Source organism: Canis lupus, chromosome 37, assembly GCF_048164855.1.
Source record: "Canis lupus baileyi chromosome 37, mCanLup2.hap1, whole genome shotgun sequence".
NCBI lineage: Eukaryota > Metazoa > Chordata > Mammalia > Carnivora > Canidae > Canis > Canis lupus.
Window position 1 is genome coordinate 26,201,288 of NC_132874.1, and position 23,454 is coordinate 26,224,741.

General features: G+C 37.2%; 1 protein-coding gene across 12 annotated transcripts in view; it reads left to right on the plus strand.

Annotated features, from left to right (window-relative positions):
• Window positions 1-23,454, plus strand: part of SPIDR (scaffold protein involved in DNA repair) — a 434,037-nt gene that overhangs the window by 163,195 nt on the left and 247,388 nt on the right. For all 12 annotated transcript variants that reach the window (XM_072813794.1, XM_072813796.1, XM_072813795.1 and 9 more), the window contains one exon: window positions 6,886-7,099. In XM_072813794.1, coding sequence (XP_072669895.1) covers window positions 6,886-7,099 — 214 coding nt within the window. The remainder of the gene's footprint in view (window positions 1-6,885; window positions 7,100-23,454) is intronic.

A 23,454-nucleotide genomic window follows, 5' to 3' on the forward strand; every position in this document is an offset into this window, starting at 1 on the left:
GAGCTTTCTGAGTTTTATTGTGAAATTATCTATGAAAAGAATCTGATGGCAGCTTATAAAATTTACTCAGAAACTAGCTTTTATTTAACAAACAATAATAATGCAATTTTGCAACTAATAAGAGTCTCACACATTGAATACTCACAGGACCATAATATTGCTAGATATCTGGGAATCCTTGGTAAAATTAGGCATAGTTAGAACCTCTCAAAAGAAAAGATAGTATGATTATGTACGAACAACACAATTAAGATTTCATTGCATGTTAATGAAGAAAACAGTGGTTTTCAGATACAAATAGTGAATAGATAAAACATCACTTGGATTTGATTTTGGAATATATTGTTTATTTTTCTTCTTAGAGCAGCACTTGAATCACAGTTAATTTACATTCTTTGGATGCGTATCACGTCCAGTTGAGGTAAGGGGAAATCATCTTGGTTAACAATGAAACTAAGACTAATAAAATAGTTCCCAACGTTCTTTACATCAATTTGTAGTAGAGTTGACTTATCCATACGTATTTATTAGTACTGATTCAGATACTGCATTGAGTTCATGGTTTAGTAAACAAAACTATTCATTTTATGTGTGAAAATAATGGTAAGTGAGACGTGCAGTGATAACATAAAGAAGAGCAATAAACTCATCTGGATGGGAAAAGAAAGTTGGGTTCAGGTTGTTCACCAGGGAGATGGTGATGAAACTCTTTCTTAAAAGTAAAGAAATTATTATAGAAATTATAGAAATAATTAAAAATACTTGAGTAGAACTGGGGAATTTGAGGTTAGATTGGCAAGAGATAAAGTAACAAAGATATTTCTATACAATGGAAAGTAGTTTGGATTTTATCAAGTGGATAACCAAAGGGTTCAAGCACAGGGGTGGCTATTATTAAACTTATACATAAAAAGAGCCCTGTAGTAGGCCTTACGTACTATAGATTAGAATGGCCTGGTACTAGACTGCAGAAGTCAGTTAGGGCCAGGCTATTGTAATAACTAAGACACATCTCATCTCATCTTAATATATCCAAAACTGATGTCTTCATTACCAGTATTCTCCCCATCAAGGCCACCTGTTTGCTTTTTTTTTTTTTTTTTGGCCATAGTAGCCTCCCAACTGGGCTGTGTCTTCCTTTCTGTCCTCAGTCTGTTCTCAGTAAAGCAGATTATGTGCCTTCCTCTTTGGCTTCCCATCATAGTCGGAGGAAATAACCCAAGTCTACACAATGGTGTAAGACCTTGTCTTTTCTCTGCTTGACCGTTGTCATCTGATCTCCTCTCGCCTGCCACCAGGCCCAGTCAGACTGCATTTTTTTTTTTTTTCTCAGCCAGAATAGGAGTGGACTCTTCCCTGGAGGGATGGAATGAACTTTTGGGGAAAGCTGAGACGTCTAGTGGGGATATTGAAGCCACCAGAATACCATCCTGTTTCTTTTGGCATTTGGAGAGCCTAGCTGAGCATAAGAAGCACTGTAGCCAATCATTTGAACTTGAGGATAGAGATATTCAAATGTACTCCTAGGATTCTAGGCCTTTTTCATTTTACAAGGTTGGGATTTCCATTTTTAAGAACTGTTTTAGCTGCTATTCATAAATGTATATATGGATAGAAATTATTAGATCCTGTGGTATGCTTTCTATATGAATTCTTTTATTCCTATTTCTTTAAACATTTAAAGTCTTTGGTTTTATACATAAGTATAAATTCATATGTTTTGTGTATCTGTGTACACACGCACACACACACATGCATGCACCAGAAGTCAATAGAATAGAACGAGTTAATGAAAGGTACTATTTAAAATTTCACAAGTTATTAACAAAAGCATACACGTAGGACCATTTTGGTACTAGAGGCGCATATCATTTTGAGGAGTGGGGGGAAAAGCTATAAAATACCTTTAAAAAGAGTAAAATGTGACCTGATTATACTACCGTAATCCAGAGTGAGTACAACCAGGAGAGTTGTAACAATCACAGCTAATGGTAACCGTGTCGGAGTATCTGTTAAGGGACAGCTCCTACCTGTACTGGAAGCAGGGGGACTTTAAAATCCCCTGATGTCCATCCCTGAGGCTTGCTGTGCTGTACCCCCAACCTCTGTGTGTGTGTGTGTGTGTGTGTGTGTGTGTGTGTGTCTTCCTGTGTCTTTGTGTGTAAGTACATGATGGGTGAGGACTGAGGGAAAAAGGAATGGTGGGCACTTATTGGTGGTTTAGGCCCAAAGGAAAGAAAAAATACCAGTTTCACAGAATAGTAGGCCATATTCTTTAAAGCAAAACACTGTATAGATTAGCCTAATGGGATACATCTGAAGGTAAAGAGAGACAGAGTAATAAAGTAGAGTGAAATTCCAAATTACTATGTAGCTAATGTTTGGGTAATTAAATGGAGTAACTTGTAGTGCTTTATGAAAAGTATTTCTCAAAAAAAAAAAAAAAAAAAAGTATTTCTCTTAGAAAAACTTAGAGGTGTTTCTGTCCTCTGTAGGAAGATCATTTCATTATCTCTCCCCACATGCTAACTCATTTCACTTGGTACTTTCTTACATAGTTTTCATCAATTTCTTATATGTATTTCTTGTATAAATGTTCTTGAAAGTTATCATCATAATATATATTAATTTACCAACATAACCTCCTTAGGAGGATTTGAATTGAACTGCATGTAAATGGACCTTGGCTCCTTGTACATTCCAAGTAAATACCTGTATATTTCAAATAAGTCATTTAACCCAGTAGTCTCAGATACATTTTTTTTTTTATCATTTATTTGATTCTTTTGTGGCCTCTCAGTCATTTAAGACCAGAATTTTTAAAGAATTTTTTTTAGCTGATACGGGATCCCTGGGTGGCGCAGCGGTTTAGTGCCTGCCTTTGGCCCAGGGCACGATCCTGGAGACCCGGGATCAAATCCCACGTCGGGCTCCCGGTGCATGGAGCCTGCTTCTCCCTCTGCCTATGTCTCTGCCTCTCTCTCTCTAAAAGTTAGCTGATAAATCATTCATTCATTTGGCAAATGTTAGCCTTTAGGTTAAAAATTTTCCCTTTGAACTAGAATTGTTTTGTCTGCTATTCATATATATGGATAGAAATTACTATCTCACATGGTATACTTTCCGTAGGAATCCTTTTATTCCTGTTTCTTAATCATTAGAAGTCTTTGGTGTTACATAGGAATATTTATGCTCTCCATTCAATCTTTGTGGCACTTACTGTTCAGTATTTAGTTCTGTGACAAAGTTATCCTCCTCTTTTACAGTATATTGATCAGTGTTGACATTCTGACCACGTCCAGCCATAGCAGCAGCCTCTGCTTCTCAACTGGATGTGCTTTCTTTACGTTTTAAGCAAGTCTTACGTTTTAACATAGTAAAATAGGAAAAAAGCATCACTCACATTTTCCTAACCAGCATTTACCCAAGAGACAGTTTAGTCAGTGACTTGTAAGGACATTCAATTTCTAGGATTAGACCGGCCAGTAATTCTCTGTGATCTTAAGAAAATCATGTGAGCAAGTAACTTTTTTAGCTTTCTTATCTGCCTAAAAAGGGAGATTAATATCTTCCTTACCTATTTCATAGGGTTATTGTAGGTGAGGTATGATAATGGATTTGAAAATGCCTTGGGAGTAGGAATGGCAGTGACCATGGTGATAGTGGCTGCCTTTACTCTGCATGTGTGATGAGCAGGCCCAGCAACTGCTGGCTTTCTGTGTTCTCTCTATTGATCTTTGCAGCGTTCTTGAGAAGGGCTAATGCTGTATGTATTTAAAAATGAGGACACTGTTGAAAAGAACATAAGTACAGATAAGGTATTTGAGGATTTCAAAAGGGAAGGAGTAGTTGCTTCTGGCTGGGATTCAGTAAACCCTTCCTGGCCAATGTAAGGTTTCGGCTGCATCTTACAGCATGTATGGAAAATGCTGCCTCGCTGTCACACAAGTGCCTTTTATGTCCCACCCACTTAATTTTAATTTGTAAAACCAGTATTTCTTATACCCTGATTGAAAGCTTGCCTCAAATACAGTTTGTTTTAGGTTGTTCTTTACTTTTTTATCCCTCACACAAAGTGGAAATTCCGCAGCTTTAATTTCTTTAGGGAAGGCAGGCCACTGGTTTCTCCCAAGGCTGTGTTGGAAAACATCCTGTATGAGAGGGTTGAGGGCACTTCTTGGAGAAGATTGTGCCGTTGTGGCCCTGTCGGAGCCGATGTGCATTCCCAGGCATGCTGTGGTGCACCAGGACTCGGACGCTGGTACCACACGGTGTGTTCATTCTGCGCTGCCACATGAGGGACGGTTACCAGATGGGGTGTTCACACTGCGGCACACCAGGGTTCTAACAGTAGGGCCATAAGGCGTGTGTTCTACACTGCAGGGCTTCGTGACTGTGGTGATGGTAATGCCATACAGTGTGCGTGTCCCGTGCCGCGGTATGCTGGGCTGCAGGGTGGCACCAGCACGTCTGCTCCGTGCTGCAGGGCCTGCGCTGCGGTGGCAGTAATGCCATGAAGCGTGTTTGTCTTACAAGCTATTCACGCTATATATCCTCAGCAGATATCATAGTTGAGGAATATTGCCGGGAGATATCATAAAAATCTTCAGAGAGTGTAGTTAGGAGCAGTATGATTCTTCTTAGGTATATCGGTATTTCTGCCACGATAACTGTGTTTCTATAGTGTTTGCCTTTATAAAATCTGTTGAAGGTCTTTGGGGCCTGTCAGTTGGGCAGACCACTAAAAACCCATTTTACTTTTAGAGCTGTACAAGGTAATAGCTAGCACCCAAGGAGGGAGCTTGTGCTGCTTAGGCAGGTGAGTGAGCGTGGCCACAGGCTCCCAGGGCCGACCCGAGCTCCCACGGACCACCTGGCTTCCTGGGCCTGCTTGTTCTGAAGAGCAGCTGCTCTCACTGGTGATGGGACAGCTGCCGTGCCTCCTGCATAGTTTTGGGTTTGAGCCCTGACTGCAGGTGCACGTTTTAAGAATTCTGCAAAAACACACATGAATGCTGCTCTGGCTAGCACAGCCCCTAAACCTAGGGCGTTTCTCTTTGCTGCTGAAGACCCTAGTTTTCCAACCATTGCTTGGGCTGCCCTGCATGGGAAAAATGGTCCATGAACCAGACTGATCTTTATGTTATCCTGACTTCTCCTGTTCACCACCTGAGGATGAACCACTTTATTAAAGTAACAGCTGTTGTGCAGAAGAGACTCTGTGCCTACCTCCTAGTTAGTAGTGCCTTTCTGTGGTACTTGTTTTCATTCCTCCACCCACCCCACCCCCGCGCAGTGACTAGTACCACCAGCCTGACATGCTTATTCATATCCTTCCCCCATTCTGTTTCCTTCCCTACCTTAAGAAATAGTAGCAAGATAGGTACATACCTTAGGAAACAGCAGTTCAACATGGTGCTCAGTGGTGTGGCCTTGCTTAATATGTGAACACATGCTGTTGGCACTTAGAAAAAGGAAGGAATGGAAAATTAGGGGTGAGTGGAAAATGAAGAGAAAGTGAAGGGGAGAAAGAAGTGGAAATGCAATTAAATTATATAACTAAAACTTTGGTGCTATCTAAATATTAATTTTTGTTATTCACTATTAACCAGTTGGCTAAAGTGGTAGAGAAACTTGTGTCAGTGTCCATTATGTTTTTAGCAGGGTACCATAGGAGACACTTAGTTTTTGTTATTTCATTTTTTTTAAATTAAGAAACAAAGTAATAGAAAAACCTAAGTGTACTCATCTCCTGGAATTAATAACATTTTAATTTTTTGTCTTTTTTTGATTCACATATTTTTATAATAGAAACAATGTGACACATTAAGTGTGAAATCCTGAGTCATGTTCCTCTCTCTATCCTTTGGGATGTGTTTCTGTGTATCCTGCTAGTCATATTTATATACTTGTGCTACATATATATATCTGCAACAATATTTTATTGTTTTCTGTGTTAAAAAATAACGTTATGGGTATCCTACTCTCCTATCTTGTTTATCCCCTCTTGTTTCTGAGTTCTCTCCATGCTGATACATATAGACCCGGCCCACGCCCACCGTTGCTAACTGCATAGTGTTCTGTTGTGTGCACACAGCATGGTTTACCCTTCTACAGATTTGTGCTGGGTCCAGTTTTCTGCTCTTATTAACAGTACTGAGGTATGCATCCTTATTTAGGTCTCCTGGTGCTTGGCACAGTTTCTGGGACACGTCAAGGTTTTAGGTTACACACACTGTCAACCTCATTTCTCTCATTTCATTCTTAAAAATGTTCTTTGAGGCAGGTGACATGATCCCCATTTTATACATGAGAAAATTGAGGTGTTGAAATGCTATCTAATTTGACCAACTTAATCAGAGAGCCAACTCAGATTAAATTGCACCTATTTAAATATCGAGCCCTAATATTCAGCATTCTTCAAGAATCCTTACCCTTAACCTTTATGATCATTAGAACAGTTGCAACCAGCAAGTCTCCTGTATCATTTCTAAAGTAGGGAATCAAAGCAGGTAATGAGGTGGAGGGAGCATATAAGAAAGAAGGATTCATAAGTGGTTATACTCCCTTTGTTGTGGTTATCAGAGGAGTTAAAGTTTTGGTATAAAAACATGCTCTGTGAAATGATGGGTCTGAGTTTGTATATGTAAGACTATTTCTTTATGATGAAAGACTGCTTTTTATGTTGTTTAAAATGCGACACTCATTATCTTAATTAAAAAGATGTTACAGTGAATGTGTTAGAGTCCATACTTTACCTTGCAAAAGTACACAGTCCATTTTCTCAAGGTGATAAAGCTATCTTAATAGCTTTTTTTTTTTTTTCACAGATGGACCATATGTTTATTATACTTCATTTTGCTTTTTCTCCCCTTTACCTTATAGGTAGAAGATCTGGTGTGTTACTTGTAAAAATTCTGGAGCTGCATGAGGAATGCGCCATCCAAGTTGCCATGTGTGAGCATTTAGCAGGGCTGCAGGCCAACAGCTCTTCTCAAGGTGAGGCCCCCAGGACTATCCTAAAGGTTCTGTTCACCAAGGAAACTGCTCACCACCTCAAGGGACATCCCCAAGACATCATCCTTATCTACCCTCCCTGGTGAGTACAAAGAACTGATTCCAGCAGCCACTAACTGTGAGTTTGTCTCAAAAATATTCTTATGATGAACATTTTTGTCACTTTATTATGGAGAAATGCCAGGAGAAGGAAGCCAAGATTTGACATAGATTTATGTAACAGAAGCACCAAACTGCATTTGAATGCTTGTTTTTGCTTTTGGCAGGAAATTTTTTATAATTTGAGGGTAGAGGGGTGAGGATGAAACAACCATATCAAGATTCCTGTCTAGGGATTCCTGGGTGGCTCAGTGGTTAAGCTTCTGCCTTTGGCTCAGGTCCCTCATCAGGCTCCCCACAGGGAGCTTCTCCCCCTGCCTGTGTCTCTGCCTCTCTCTCTGTGTCTCTTGTGAATAAATAGATAAAATCTTTAAAAAAAAAAAATTCCTAAGTGACATGTTATAAATCTGGCTGTTTTTGTTTTTTTCTTTCTTAGAAATAAAATTTTGGTAGAGGCATTATGTGACAAAATGATAATGCACATAATATTTCTTTGTGAATTACTTAGAGAAGGATGAAAAGCATAAAGTAAGACATAGGGAAGTTTGATCTTTAGGAGCACAAATGGTCATTAATGGATCAGAAATTATTTTTAAGGATGTATGTTTGCTTTCTTCTCCATAAGATGTTATTTTTTTACTACAAAAAGAAGAATCTTACTATTTTTGAGGGAATGTTTGAGCTGCCTTATATTAAGCACTAATTGTTGATGTTGTTGGCAAATTTTTAGAAGTTTCATTCATCTGTCAAATTCTTAGTTTTGAAGTTGACTTACAGGTTTTAGAAGTTAAACATCCCTCCCAAAGAAGGAATCTTTTTTTGCTGTGTCCACAGTGAGTAATTCTCACTCTTTACTTAAATTCTTCCACTGATAGGCTACAGATATCATAGGGTAACCTGCATTTTATTTTATTTTTTTAAATATATCTTTTATTGACTAGTATAAGATATATACAGGATCATACATAAAATTTTAAGTATATATTTCTACAAATAATTACAAAGGGACTAGGTAATTTCCATACAATCAAAGAAATAGAATGCAGTGCATACCTGAGGCCACCCGAAACCCTTTCTCGTTTATTTCCTCTCCCTTCCACACCAGTGACTATGATCCTGACTTACGATACAGTGTTTGAGAATTTCATATAAATAGAACCATACAGTAATCATACGCTATGTATTCTCTTTTGCCTGACTCTTCTCACTTAATTTTATACTTGTGAGATTCATCACTTTTGTTACATTTTAGCAGTTTGTTCATTTTTATTGCTATAAAGAATTCCATTGTATTAATTTATGCAATTAATCCATTTGTTAGTTAGGCATCTTCAGTTTGAGGATATTATGAATAATGTTGTAATGACCAACCGTCTGTCTGTGTAGCTCACTCAAGAATACAGTGCCAGTGGAGCACCTGGGTGCTCAGTCAGTTAAGTGTCTGCCTTGGGCTCAGGTCCTGGGATCAAGCCCACGATCGGGCTCCCTGCTCAGTGGGAAGGAAGTCGGCGTCTCCCTCCGCCTCTCCCGCGTGGCTTGTGCTTTGGCTCTTTCTCTCTCAAATAAGTAAAATCTTAAAAAAGAACAATACAATGCCATTAATTTGTTCTGAAACTTTTCATCATCCTAAAATCATGCCATTATTTTTCTACCATGTTAAAAATGTTTTTTTAATTTGTCTTGACTGTACTTCTTCTTCCCACAATGGCCATGTTGCCGCCCCATTCACTACTGAGCCTGTTTGTTCAGGCTTCCAGCCTAGCACTCCCAGACCTGTGGCGTTGGCAGTGACCCCCACACTGCTTCTCCCATGGTCACTTGTGTGGCCATCATGTCTCCCTGCAGGGCAGTGCTCACTCCTACTTTGTTTTCCTGCCTCCTCTGTGTTCCTCCTCATGCCTTTCTGGCTTCTCACTGCTAAAGTGCTGCTGGGCCAGTACAAAACGCTTCTCTATCCTGTCCACCTCACCCCCCTGGTGCTTTCACTTCATCTTGTAGCTTTAAATGTCAGCTGTACACTGATCACTTCACAAACTCTCCATCACCAGAGCACCATTTCTTACTGCCTCAGCCATGGCTCTGTGTGGGTGCTGAGAGCATGGCAGGATCAAGTTCCTGATCCTCCCTCGTTTTCTCCACTCTTCCCCATCTCCGGAAGTGGAAACCACCTTCTTGCAGTTCTATACATGTCCTCAACAACTCTTTCTCATCATCTCCCTTCTGCCTGTGGGAACCTCCTGTTGGCTCCACTTCCAAATGCACATAGGTTCCAGCACTCTTGCCACCTCTCTGTCAGCAAATTTCCAGGCATCATTATCTGTCTTCTGGATTGTTACAGTAGTTTCTTAAATCATCTCCTTGCTTTTTTCCTTGCTCTCTTGTCTCTTCCAAGATGACTGAAGAAGCAAAGCTATGAATTTAGAAGTTGTCATACCGCTTTTGGGCTCCATGTGCCCCAGTATCTGTTCACTTCATACACAAACCCCTCCTGAGCTCTGGGTTCTTATCTCCCACACCTTTCTCCTTCCCTAGATCCATCTTGGCCACCCTAGCTCCACTCTGATCCTCAGGTTCCAGGCCACTTTCCCCTTGGGGCCTGGGTTCTTGCCACTGCCTGTGCTGCGGTATTGTATCCTACACCTCACCATGTCTGCATGGTTGCACTTTTCTTAGCCTTCTCTGGGTGTTTACTCAGATGTCACCTTCTCAAAAGTCCTTCCTTGGGTCCCATATCTAAAATTGGAAACTACCTCCTTCCAAATCATTTATTGTACTTTCCTACTTTGTTTTTCACAATCAGGTATATTAAAGTATTTTAGTTTAGAATATTGCTATGGAATGAGTGAGCAATTTCCTGCCTATCCTGACAGTGCTCCTCCTAACGGTCTTGTTCTTGTAATTTGTATTCTTTCTGCTGTTTTATTGGAAGTCTTTCTGGAAGCTTATAGTAAAATTCAGTGATATTGACAGTATTAGATTTTTGCAGTGTGTCCTAGTTTTATCTTTATCAGTATACAACAATTTATGTTTTCATTTATTATTATTTCAACAAAAAATGTATATTCAAGTGATGCTGAGTTTTTACAGTGAGACACTGAAGACTCTAGCATGTTTATATTTGGAGATACATTTAGAAACATTGGTGGGATTTGCTTCAACGTGGATGGAACTGGAGGGTATTATGCTGAGTGAAGTAAGTCAGTTGGAGAAGGACAAACATTATATGTTCTCATTCATTTGGGGAATATAAATAATAGTGAAAGGGAATATAAGGGAAGGGAGAAGAAATGTGTGGGAAATATCAGAAAGGGAGACAGAACGTAAAGACTGCTAACTCTGGGAAACGAACTAGGGGTGGTAGAAGGGGAGGAGGGCAGGGGGTGGGAGTGAATGGGTGACGGGCACTGGGGGTTATTCTGTATGTTAGTAAATTGAACACCAATAAAAAATAAATTAAAAAAAAAAACAAAATAAAAAAAAAATAAAAAATCTTAAAAAAAAAAAAGAAAAGAAACATTGGTGGGCTCTGGATCCAGGCTTTTGCCCCTACAGGTTTTCTTCATTTTATTTATATATATATTTAAAATTTTATTTATTTTAATTCCAGTATAATTAACATATAGTGTTACATTAGTTTCAGGTATATGATATAGTGATTCAGCAATTCTGTCCATTACTGAGTGCTCACTACAATAAGAGAACTCTTAATCCTATCCACCTGTTTCACCCATAACTGTAACAACCTCCCCTCTGGTAACCACCAGTTTGTTCTCTATAGTTGAGTCCGTTTTTTTGTCTCTTTTTTTCTTTGTTTGCTTGTTTCTTTTCTTAAATTCTACATTTGATTTCCTTCTTTTTGATGACTGAATTATACGTGTACATATATACACACACCACATCTTCTTTATTCATCTACCAATGGACACAGATTGCTTCCATATTTTGGCTATTGTAAATAATGTTGCAATAAACAAAGGGGTGCATATGGCTTTTTCAATTATTGTTTTTGTATTTTGGGGGTAATACCCAGTAGTGGAATTACTGGGTCATATGGTAATTCTGTTTTTAATTTTTTTTAAAGATTTTATTTTATTTATTCATGAGAGACAGAGAGAGAGAGAGAGAGAGAGGCAGAGACACAGGTAGAGGGAGAAGCGGACTCCATGCAAGAGCCCAATGTGAGACTCGATCCCGGGTCTCCAGGATCACATCCTGGGCTGAAGGCCGGTGCTAAACCACTGAGCCACCCAGGGAGCCCCCTGTTTTTAAGAATCTCCATACTGTTTTTCACAGTGGTCACACCACTTTGTATTTCCACCAGCAGTGCACACATCCTCGCCAACACCTGTTGTTTCTTGTGTTTTTTATTTTAGCTATTCTGACAGATGAGATGATTTGCATTTCTCTGATGATTAGTGATGTCAAGCATCTTTTCATCTGTTGGTTGGCCATCTGTATGTCTTCTTTGAAAAAGTGTTCATGTCTTCTGCCCATTTTTAGTTGGATTATTATTTTTTTAGTGTTGAGTTAAATAAGTTCTTTATGTATTTTGGATACTAACCCTTGATTGGATATGTCATTTGCAAATATCTTTTTCCATTCAATAAATTGTCTTTTTGTTTTGTTGTTTCCCTCACTGTGCAGAAGCTTATTTTTTAATTTCTTCTTCTTTTTTTTAAGGATTTTAATTTTATTTATTCATGAGAGATACAGAGAAAGAGGTAGAAACACAGCCAACGGGAGAAGCAGGCTCCCTGCGGGGAACCCAATGTTAGGACTTGATCCTGGGACTCCGGGATCATGACCCGAGTCAAACACAGACAGTCAGCCACTGAGCCACCCAGGCATCGCTTATTTTTTAATTCTTTAGAACCTTTTTAATTTGATTTGTCCTTATGTTTTATTTTGCTTTTGTTTCTTTTGCTTCAGAAGACATAGCTAGAAAAATGTTGCTATAGCTAATGTCAAAGAAATTACTGCCTGTGCTCTCTTCTAGGATGTTTATGGCTTCTAGTCTCATATTTAGTTCTTTAATCCATTTTGAGTTTATTTTTATGCATGGTGCAAGAAGGTGGTTCAGTTTCATTCTTTTGCATGTTGCTGTTCAGTTTTTCCAACACTATTTGTTGAAGAGACGATCTTTTTCCCAGTACATATTCTTGTGTCCTTTGTTATAGATTAATTAACCATATAATCATGGGTTTATTTCCAGGAGCTCTATTTTGTTTTATTGATCTGTGTATCTACTTTTGTGCCAGTACCATACTATTTTGATTTATAATAGTTTCATAGTATATCTTGAAATCTGGAATTATGATACCAGTTTTGTTCTTTTTTTAAAGGTCTATTCAAGGTCTTTTGTGGCTATTCAAGTTCATTTGTGGTTCCATATACATTTTAGGATTATTTGTTCTATTTCCATGCAAAATGCTGTTGGTATTTTGATAGAGATTGCATTACGTCTGTAGATTGCTTTGGTAGTATCAACATTTTAACAGTATTTGTTCTCCCAATCCATGAGCATGGAATGTTTTTTCATTTCTTTGTGTCATGTTGTTTATTTCATCAATGTTTTACAGTTTTCAGAGTACAGGTCTTTCACCTCTTTGGTGAAGTTTATTCCTACATATTTTATTCTTTTGGTACAATTGTAAATGGGATTGTTTCCATAAGTACTTTTTTGCTACTTTAATATTAGTGTATAGAAGTTCAACAGATTTCTGTATGTTGATTTTGTATCCTGAAGCTTACTGAATTTACTTATCAGTTCTAATAGTTTTTTGGTGGAGTCTTTAGGGTTTTCCAAAAGTAATACCATGCCATCTACAAGTAGTGAATGTTTTACTTCTTTACCAATTTGGATGCCTTTTATTTCTTTTGTTATTGATTACTGTGTCTAGGACTATGGTGAATAAAAGTGATGAGAGGACATCTTTTTCTTGTTCCTGACTTCAGGGGAAAAGCTTTCAGTTTTTCACCATTGAGTAGGATGTTAGCTCTGGATTTTTCATAGATGGCCTTTATTATGTTGAGATATGCTTCCTCTAACACTACCTTGTTGAAGGTTTTATCATTAATGGGTGTTTACTCTGTCAAATGCTTTTTCTGCATCTATTGAAATGATCATATGGTTTTTATGCTTTCTCTTGTTGATGTGATATATCATGTTGATTTATCTTTTCCTTAAATAAGTGGATAAAGTTGAACTCAGAATCATTATGTAGGTCCCTATAACATCATAGTGCCTCTAACTCTCCATACCTTTAGTATGGGTTTTCCCCTTCCATTTAAAAAATATTTAATTGGTATTTAAAACATATAACAGATTTCAAAAGGTATCGAAGGATATACAGTGAACTAAGAGTCTTCTTCCCATACTTGCTCTCCCTAGCCACTCAGTTCTCATCCCTAAAGAAGCCATCAATGCCAGTTTCTTACATACCATTCAGAGATTGTGTGTGTGTGACACACTCACTATATAACATGCATGTATAATATAAACTAACTTATGTATTTCCTGCCATTATTCTTTTTTTGCAAAAATGGTATCCAACAATACTCTGTACCATGCTTCTATTGTAAAAATGTGTCTTGGAGATTATTCAGTAACAACATACTAGTATATAAATAGTTGCTACATTCTTTTTGCACTGATTTCTAATTTAAAGATACCATTATTATTCAGTCAGACTCTTCGGATGAACATATAGGTTGCTCCTCCTCTTTGGCTACTACAAACAGGACTACATCATTTTCTACATGTGTGAAGAAGAGCTGTAAGATGAATTTCTCTAAGTATTATTGCTGGATCAGAGAATATATACCTCTTTAATTTTAGAGTAAACATTATTAAGTGGCACCATTTTGCATTTCTAATAACAGTGCATAAAGTGCCTATTTACCTTTTACTAACCTACTGTATTGATCACCAATTTAAAAAATGGAATTTGTAATTTTAATTTGCATTTCTTTTACTGTGATATGGGCTTAGGCTTCAGTCCCTGTGTTTAAGAACCATTTATATTTTATTTTTTATGAAATGCCTATTAATGACTTTTTACTTGTCTTCTCTTGGATTATTCATCTCTATCTTAGTGATTTCTATCAACTCTTTAGAAATAATAAATACAGTTCCTTGTCAATCATATACGTTACAATGAGTTTTCTCCCAGTTTCTTGTTAGTCTTTCATCATTTTTTAGGGGTTAGGGGGAATTTTTGTTTTTGAAAAGCGGGGTAGTCTTTTTCTGTTTCTTAAATTTAGTCCGTGACTAAATTTTTTTTTAATATTGTATTTATTCATGAGAGAAAGAGAGAAGCAGAGACACAGACAGAGGGAGAAGCGGGCTCCATGCAGGAAGCCCATTGTGGGACTGGATCGTGGGACTGGATCCTGGGACTCTGAGATCACGCCCTAAGCTGAAGGCTGAGGGCGCTTGGCACCCTCAAACCGCTGAACCACCCAGGTGTCCCTCCATGACTAAATTTATCTATCTTTTGTAGTATCTATATTTTATATGATAGATGATAAAGAAGTTAAGATCTTTTTTGTTGTGAGATTATTTTTTTTTAATTTTTTTTTAATTTTTATTTATTTATGATAGTCACAGAGAGAGAGAGAGGCAGAGACGCAGGCAGAGGGAGAAGCAGGCTCCATGCACCGGGAGCCTGACGTGGGATTCGATCCCGGGTCTCCAGGATCGCGCCCTGGGCCAAAGGCAGGCGATAAACCACTGCGCCACCCAGGGATCCCTTGTTGTGAGATTAAAAATTTATTCTGTTTTATTCTTATACTTTTATGGATTAATTACTTTAAAATTTTTTCATTTTTTTATTTCTTTTGTTTAAATTAACAATACTTAACAAATAGTGTATTATTAATTTTGAGTAAAATTTCCTGATTCGTCAGTTGCATATAACACCCAGTGCTCATTCCATCAAGTCCTTCTTAATGCCCATCACCCAATTACTCCATCTCTCACCCACCACTCCTCCAGCAGCCCTCAGTTGGTTTCCTATAGTTAGAATCTCTTTCAGTGTGTGCCCCTCTCTATTTTTATCTTATTTTAATTTTCCTTCCCTTCCCCTATGTTCATTAATTTTGTTTCTTAAATTCCACATATGAGTGAAATCATATGGTATTTGTCTTTCTCTGACTTATTTCGGTTAGCGTAATACCCTCTAGTTCCATCCATGTCATTGCAAATGGCAAGATTTCATTCTTTTTGATGGCTGAGTAATACTCCATTGTATGTATATATACTACATTCTCTTTTTCCATTCATCTGTTGATGAATCTGGGCTCTTTCCATATTTTTGCTATTGTGGCATTGCTGCTATAAACATTGGGGTGCATGCACCCTTTTGAATCACCATTTTTGCATCCTTTGGATAAGTACCTAGACAAAGCAGGAAAGAATATCCAATGGAAAAAAGACAATATCTTCAACAAATGGTGTTTGGAACAAAATTTTACGTTTAATCTTTGACTATTGGAATTTATATTTATATAATTAGATAAAATAGGAATTGCATTCTTCCCCCCAAATGACTACTCAGGAGTCCCAGCACCATTTTTTGGCAGCATGTTAAATTTGTGAATTCATGGAACAGGACTAAAAAGCAGTCTCTGGGTAAGACTCTGGTAGGATACTCCTCCCTTCCTTATGCTGATGGAGTCCATGGCAGCATGTATCAGCACACCAGGGTTCTAATCCATTACCTAGATCTGTCTTCCTTCAGAAATCTGTCCTTATTAAGCATCTTTTCCTTTCTCACCCTAGTTTTGCCCCTTTGTGTATTTTAGGTCTTGTTTTCAGTAGAGTCTAAGTTCATCTGTGGGGTAAAGGGCAGTTTGGTAGTCTTTGTTTTTAATCACCTCCCTCTTCAACTTCTAATATTTTTGTGGGCATCTGTATATTTTAAAATACATTCTAGGGCACATGAATGGCTCAGTTGGTTAAGCAACTGACTCTTGATTTCAGCTCAGGTCATTATCTCAGAGCCTGCTTAAGATTCTCTCTCTCTCCCTCTGCCCCTTCCCCCCGCCCCTTAAAAAACATTTATTAAATGATGCATTTTTTAAGTAAAAAAAAATAATGTCTTAGTGTGAATGTTCTTTAGAAAAGATACTTTAGAGGTATTGAATGTGAGACACTTTTGAATTCATGAGAAGTAAATTTAGATCAAGGTTCTCTGCAAAGATTTATCTTTACAAAAAAATTCCAAATTCCGCTGGCTCCTTCAACCTTATAAGTGGATGAGTTATTATCATTTGACTTTGGAATGTTTTTAGGTCTGGGTCTTACTGAAGCAGCTGCCTTTTTTTTTTTTTTTCCTGTTCCCATATCAGAGAATTTGACAAACTTCTAAATAGCTTCCTAAATTGTATTATGTCTTGTTTTCTCTCAGAAAACAGATTTCTCTCAAAAAGATACCTTTTTAATTTAAAGAAAGAAGCATAATAATAATTTTTAGGTGCTTCAGGAAGATGGATGGGTGGGAAGTGTTTCGAAAGAAGAGTTTATCAGTATGCTGGTATCAGTGATTTAGGCCATCTGTCTTAATAGTTTGGAAGTTTCTGCATTATTTGTTATCCAGATACTAGCTAAAGTTAGTCTAGATGTCACTTAAAATTAGCTCATTGTTAAGGACACCTGGGTGGCTCAGTCAGTTAAGCATCCAACTCCTGATTTCACCTTAGATCATGATCTCAGGGTCATGGGATTGAGCCCCGTGTTGGGCTCTGCACTGGGTATGAAGTCTGCCTTAGGATTCTCTTTGTCCCTCTCCCTCTGCTCTTCCCTGATGGTACACATGCCTGCTCTCAAAAAAAAAAAAAAAAAAGATAATTTAAGAAAAAAGACAAAAGCCAAAATAATAAAAATGATTGCCCTATTTTTTTTTAATGGAAACTTGACAAGTTTCCCCTTTAAATATTTTTTCCTTGTAGGCTATCTGCTCTTTTCCCACTATAAAAGCCTTTTGTGTTCAATCAAACTGGCTTTCAACATGGAAACAGTTTTAAAAACAATCAATAGACTTCAGACACTTCCATTTGTCCATTAGTAATAAATGTGGGTTTAGTTGTAAAATGGCTACATACCCAAAGGAGTTTAAAGCCTTCTTTAAGTATTACCCAATAAATTCTTATTGAATTCCTTTAAGATGTAATGTGATTCTAGTTGTAGAAAGAGGGAGATAGAACTATCTGGCTATTGAATGTGACTTACTACCAAATCTAAAGCCAGGATGAACATCAGAAAAAAGATGAGTATGTGATAGTGTATCAAGGGACAGCCAGGATACCCTCTACCTTTCCTGCTCATTCACTTATTCATTCAAAAATATTTGTTAGTACATTGTGTGACAGATAATTTTCCCCCTTAGATTATATATCCTAATCCCAGAGAAGGAATGAAATCTGACTTTCCCCATTATCATGAGTATCTATCTATCATGAGTATCATCATCTTTTTGTATTTAGTATTTCACTATATGGATAGATCATAATTTAAAGTCTCTTATATTGAATTTTTAAGATTGTTTCCCATTGTGGGCTGTTTGAAACAGTACCTGAATGAAAGTGCTTATACTCTCATCTAATGGTATAAGGATATTGCTAAAAGTAGAAATTCTTGCTTAGAGGGGCTCCTGGCTGGGTCAGTTGGTAGAGCATGTGACTTTTGATCTTGGGCTCATGCGTTCAAGTCCCATGTTGGGTATGGAACTTACTCTAAAAAAAGAGAAAAGAAATTCTTGCTTAGAGAAGATGGTAGGTTTTGAGCTTTTCAATATATTGTTACCATAGTAACCTGTCAAGGTTATAAATATTCTCACTGCTGCCAGTTTCTCCATAGTCACATCAATAAACACACAACATTTTTAAAAAGATTTTTAATTATTTATTTGAGAGAGAGAGAGCACTCAAACAAGGGAGACCAGCAGAGGGAGAGGGAGAAGCAGGCTTCCTGCTGAGCAGGGAACCCGGTGTGGGGGTAGATCCCAGGACCCTGAGATCATGACCTGAGCTGAAGGCAGACTCTTAACTCACTGAGCCACCCAGGTACCTCTACACTCAACATTTTTAATGACTACACATTTTGATAGTGTAGTGTATCTACACTACATAAATTTTTCTTTATTCTTTTCCATATTATCAGTCTGCAGTAAATATTTTTTTCTAACATAAATAACTCTGTAATAGACATACACGTGGACAGCTATATAATTTAGTACATATTTCAGGTTGCTTTTCAGAGTAGTTGTTAGGAACTGTTTTAGTTGGTTAAAGGTAAACATTTTGTTGTTACTGTCACTGCTGTAATTTCTTGATATAGTTATCTGTAAACCTCATAGTAGAGTACCTGCTGCTAGTCACAGTGAATACTTTTTCTTATTTACTTGACAGATTTTTTTTTTTTTTTGAGAATTCGTTTTCTCAACTTTTACTCATATTCGTTGGGGTCCTACATACTTATCTATTTGTATGCCTGTTTTATGTAATAAGACATTTCTGTTTAGGGTTATATAACTTTTGATGATAATTTTGTGGTTTTCTTCCTGACACTTAAGCTTCTTTACCTGTTTCTGTCTTACTGCATTAGCTAAAACTTTTAATCAGTCTTTCTTCCTACTGTATTTCCAATGATTAGAATAATGCTAGGCATACAGTAGACTATTATTCAATAACTATATGATCAGTGTTGAGTATTAAATAATCATCAAGACATTGTCAGTCTTCTCATGCCCTCTACTTGAATGAGAGGATGTATCAGTATATTTCATTTATTTGTACACTCATTAAGCATTTATTGAATGTTACATATGCTATGATAGTCCTTGTGCTAGATAATGGGGATACAGTATTCAAAATCACAAACAATCTCTACCCTTAAGGAACCCACAGTGTAGTGGAAGAGGAAAGTAATATAAACAAGTTATAAAGGACTGTAGGATGTATACAAATAGAGCTCTGTATGTGCGATATGAGGACAGTGAAGAAGGAGGGCAGTACAACTGACAGGTCAGTAGAGTTGTGTGTGTGTGTGTGTGTGTGTGCGCGCGCGCGTGCGCACACACATAGACACACTGGGGAGAGCACAAACTGAGTGTCAAGATTAGCTTCCTGGAGTTGGTGATCCCCTGTCCAAGCTATGAAGGGTAAGTTGAAAAGAACAAGGGAAGGGACTGTGAGGGCATTTGAAGTAGAAGAAATCTAATGAACAATGTCCTAAGAGGCCACAGAGGCATGGTGGATGAAGTGGAAATTCTGAAGCAGGAGTGGCAGCAAGTGAGGCTGGACAACCTGTGTACAATGTTATAAAGAGCTGGTATTGAATCCTCCCTTCTGTGCAGGAGAGGAGAGATATGATCTGGTTTATTACACTTTAAGTTTGTGGAGACTGACTGCAGAAAGCTAGAGTAAAGGCATCTTGGAAGCTCTGGAAGTAGCTGAAGTGTAAGGAAGATGATGACTTGGACTAGGATGGTAAATAGCAGATTTGGAGATATATTTTGGAGTCAGAGGCAACAGGATTTGCTGATGGGTTTGATGTGCTATGTGAATGAAAGTCAAGAAACAAGGAAGACTCCCAAGTTTTTGGTTTGAGGAAACAAGTGAGTTTTGATGCCATGTAATAAAATGAGGAGTCTTGGGGTTGATTTTGGGGGCACAGTCAATAGTACCTTCTTTATACCAGCTAGAGCTGGTATAGCTAGAGCCCTGATTAAACATAAAAGACACTGTGGTGCCAAAAGAGAAACTCTTGTTAGCTGACCTGGGTTTTCAGGGTATCCCACATTTGGTAAGTGCTAGAGGACCAAAGTAGAACCCATAGGCTTATTCACAGCTGCTTTTGTCTTCCTTCATTTTTGCCAATTGGGATTCCTTGAAATGAAGATGTTGCTGACACTTATTGCTAGGGGTAAACCAATGTTGAAGATAGAAGGCTTATTTCCTGGGTGGTACTGCCTTTCTGTTATGATAGCCAAAAGGCCATTTTTTTTCCCACAACAATTATAGGATGTTGAGAGGAAATAAGTAGAAAACTAAATGCAGTGAGAAAAGGGGAAAAAAATGAATACTGTGATAGTAATCTAGAAAATCTAAGAAACTAGAAGAGAGAACAAAATCAAACATTTATGCTTTCCTGAGAAAAGAAGAAAAGCAGATATCAGCTGGTGCTCCACAGAACACTTTTCCATGGGATCTTCATAGGAATACAACCAAAAGGTTCTGCACTTAAATAACTTTGGGAACGGCTACTTAAATATGGACTGGTTAATATAGTGTCAGACTTCTCAGAGTCTAGTATGCAAATGTGCATTATGTTATACAGTACAGAAAACTAAAAACAGAGGGGAACATAGAAGCAAAACGTGAGCAACAAATGACCACATTCTTCCTAATCTAAGAAAATGGGTCGAGAGAGGAAGTAAGGGTAGTGATGTCTTAAAAAATGGTGGAGTAGGAAATACTTCTACTTCAACAACTAATGCATTTGTAGGAACTAAATCTAGTTGAGTATTTGTAGCTCCAGGGAAGACTTTGATAAAGAGTAAATTTGGGAGAATTTCAGCCTTTCAAGTGGTAGTAGCTACCATCCCACATCCTCAGCCTTACAATCCTGGTGCAGAATGCTGGAGCCATGGTGGGCAATATATCAGGGTTGTGTATTGATTGTTGAAAGCTGCTTTTGATCACCAAGGAACTGGCCCAGAGGCTTGTGGACATTTTTTCAACCCCCACAGGCTGAAGTGGTTTCCAAGAGACCTAAAGAGCCACTACTTGTCTACTTTTCCCTTTTGGGAGCCAAACATTTAAGGATATCCTTATCAGGTCACTAGCTAACAACAGAGATAATGAAACAGAAATTACGGATATCACATATATTAAGGAACACATACTTTGAAAAAATAGTATTGAAAAGTCAAAGGGATGAATCCAGCCCTCAACAAGATTTAGCAATCCCTGAAGAATGGGACAATTAAATTTCCAGAGTTACCACAAAATAATACTCAAATGTCCACTTCTCAACAAAAATTACAAAATACACAAAGAAACAGGAAAGAATGGCTCATTAACAGGAAAAAATAATTATTTGGTAGAAACCACCACCAAGGAAGCCCAGACATTGGAATTATTAGTTAAAGATGTGAAATCAACTGTCTTAAATATATGCAGTGAATTAAAGGAAACCATAGATAGAAACTAAAGGAAATTAGGAAAATAACATGTGAACAAAATGAAAATTTCAATAGAGATGTAGAAAGATTTTTTTTTAAAAAAAAAGAGAAATTCCAGAGCTGAAAAATATGATAATTTGAATTTTAAAACTCACTGTAGGGTTTTGAACTTTCTAGTTTGAATAGCGTATTTGAACAAATGAAACTTAAGATCAATGAATTTGAAGATAAGATAATTGAACTTATATAGCCTGAGGAGCCGGAAAAAAAAAAAGAATAAAGAAAAATTAGCAGTGCCTGAGGGACATGAAGTACACCATCAAATACAGAACATAGGCATTGTAGGAGTACCAGCAAGAAAAGAGAGAAAGAAAACATGAGAAAAAATATTTGAAGAAGTAATGGCCAAATACCTTCCAAATACGAAGAAAGGCATAAATATACATATCCAAGAAACTAAATAATCTCCCAGAATGATAAATTGAAAGAGATCCACACCAAAACATACTACAGTGAAATTGTTAAAATCCAAAGACAAGAGACAAGAGAAAAGGAACTTGCCATGCACAAGGGATCCTCAAAAATATTGAGATAATTTCTCATTAAAAAATGGGGACAGAAAGAAGTTGAACGACATATTTAATATCCTGGAAGAAGAAGAAAAAAACTCAACAAAGAATATATCTTGCAAAATGATCTTTCAAGAATGAGAGAGAAATTAAGATATTTACAGATAAAAGGAAGCCAAGGGTGTTCATTACCAGTAGCCCTGTCCTAAATGGAATACTAAAGGTAGTCCTTCAGGTTGAAATGTTTGCAACTTGAACCTACATAAAACATGAACACTGGTAAAAGTAACTACAGAAGTAAATATAAAAGCCAGGGTTGGGCAGCCCTGATGGCTCAGCGGTTTAGCGCTGCCTTCAGCCCAGGGCGCGATCCTGGAGACCCGGGATCAAGTCCTGCATCGGGCTCCCTCCCGGCATGGAGCCTGCTTCTCCCTCTGCCTGTGTCTCTGCCTCTCTCTCTCTCTCTGTGTCTCCCGTGAATAAATAAATAAGATCTTAAAAAATAAATAAATAAAATAAAAGCCAGTGTTAGTGTACTTTGGGTATTATTTGTAATGTTTGCTATATTATTTAATAAAATGCATACACCAATAACTATAAATATATATTAATGGGAATACAGTATATAAATATGTAATCTGTGATAATACAGTATAAAGAGGGAGAGAAGGAGATGTATTGAGGTACAAAGCATATACTATTGAAACTTAGCTGGTCTTTTCCAAAGAAGGTTGTTATAAGTTTAAGATATTAGTTGTAATTTGCAAGGTAAAGTAAATGTTAAGAAAATAACCAAAAAAATATATACAATTGAAAAGAGGAAAGGAATTGAAATGGTACTCTACAAAAAAATCAACTAAGTATTAAATGCATAATTATTAACATTGACATGTAATTTATTAATATTTTAATACAAAAAGATTGAAGGAACTTAAAAACAAAAAAAAAACATATATGATATAAAGAAAACAATAGATAAATGCCAGAAATCTTCTTTATCAGTAATCACATTAAATGCAAATGGATGGAACAAAACTATTAAAAAGGAGAGATTGGCAGGTAGTATTTAAAAACAACAACAACAATGCCTATATGCTGTTTACAAGTGACGCAATTTAAGTATAAGGTCACAAAATGGTTGAAAGTAAAAGGATAAAAAATTATAATTCTGTATAAACAGTAATAACTAAAGAGAACTGGAGCAGATAATTTATTATCAGACCAAATAGACTTTAAATTTAAAAAGGCTGAGACAAAAATGGATAATATATATTGATAAAAAAATACAATAAGATGTAGCAATTCTTAAACATACACACCTAAATTTACAATGCAAAAACACTGTGTCATTAGAAATTTGTAAATGTGAACCATACACCTTAAAAAAGAAGAAGCCTATCTGTACACCTTAAGGTACTAAAAGAAAAAAAGAGCAAACTAAATCCAAATTCTGCTCTCCAGAAGAGCAGACATAATAAAATTAGAGGGGAGATTTAAAAAATAGGGTAGCCTGGGTGGCTCAGCGGTTTAGCGCCACCTTTAGCCCACAGGGTCTGATCCTGGGGACCCAGGATCGAGTCCCA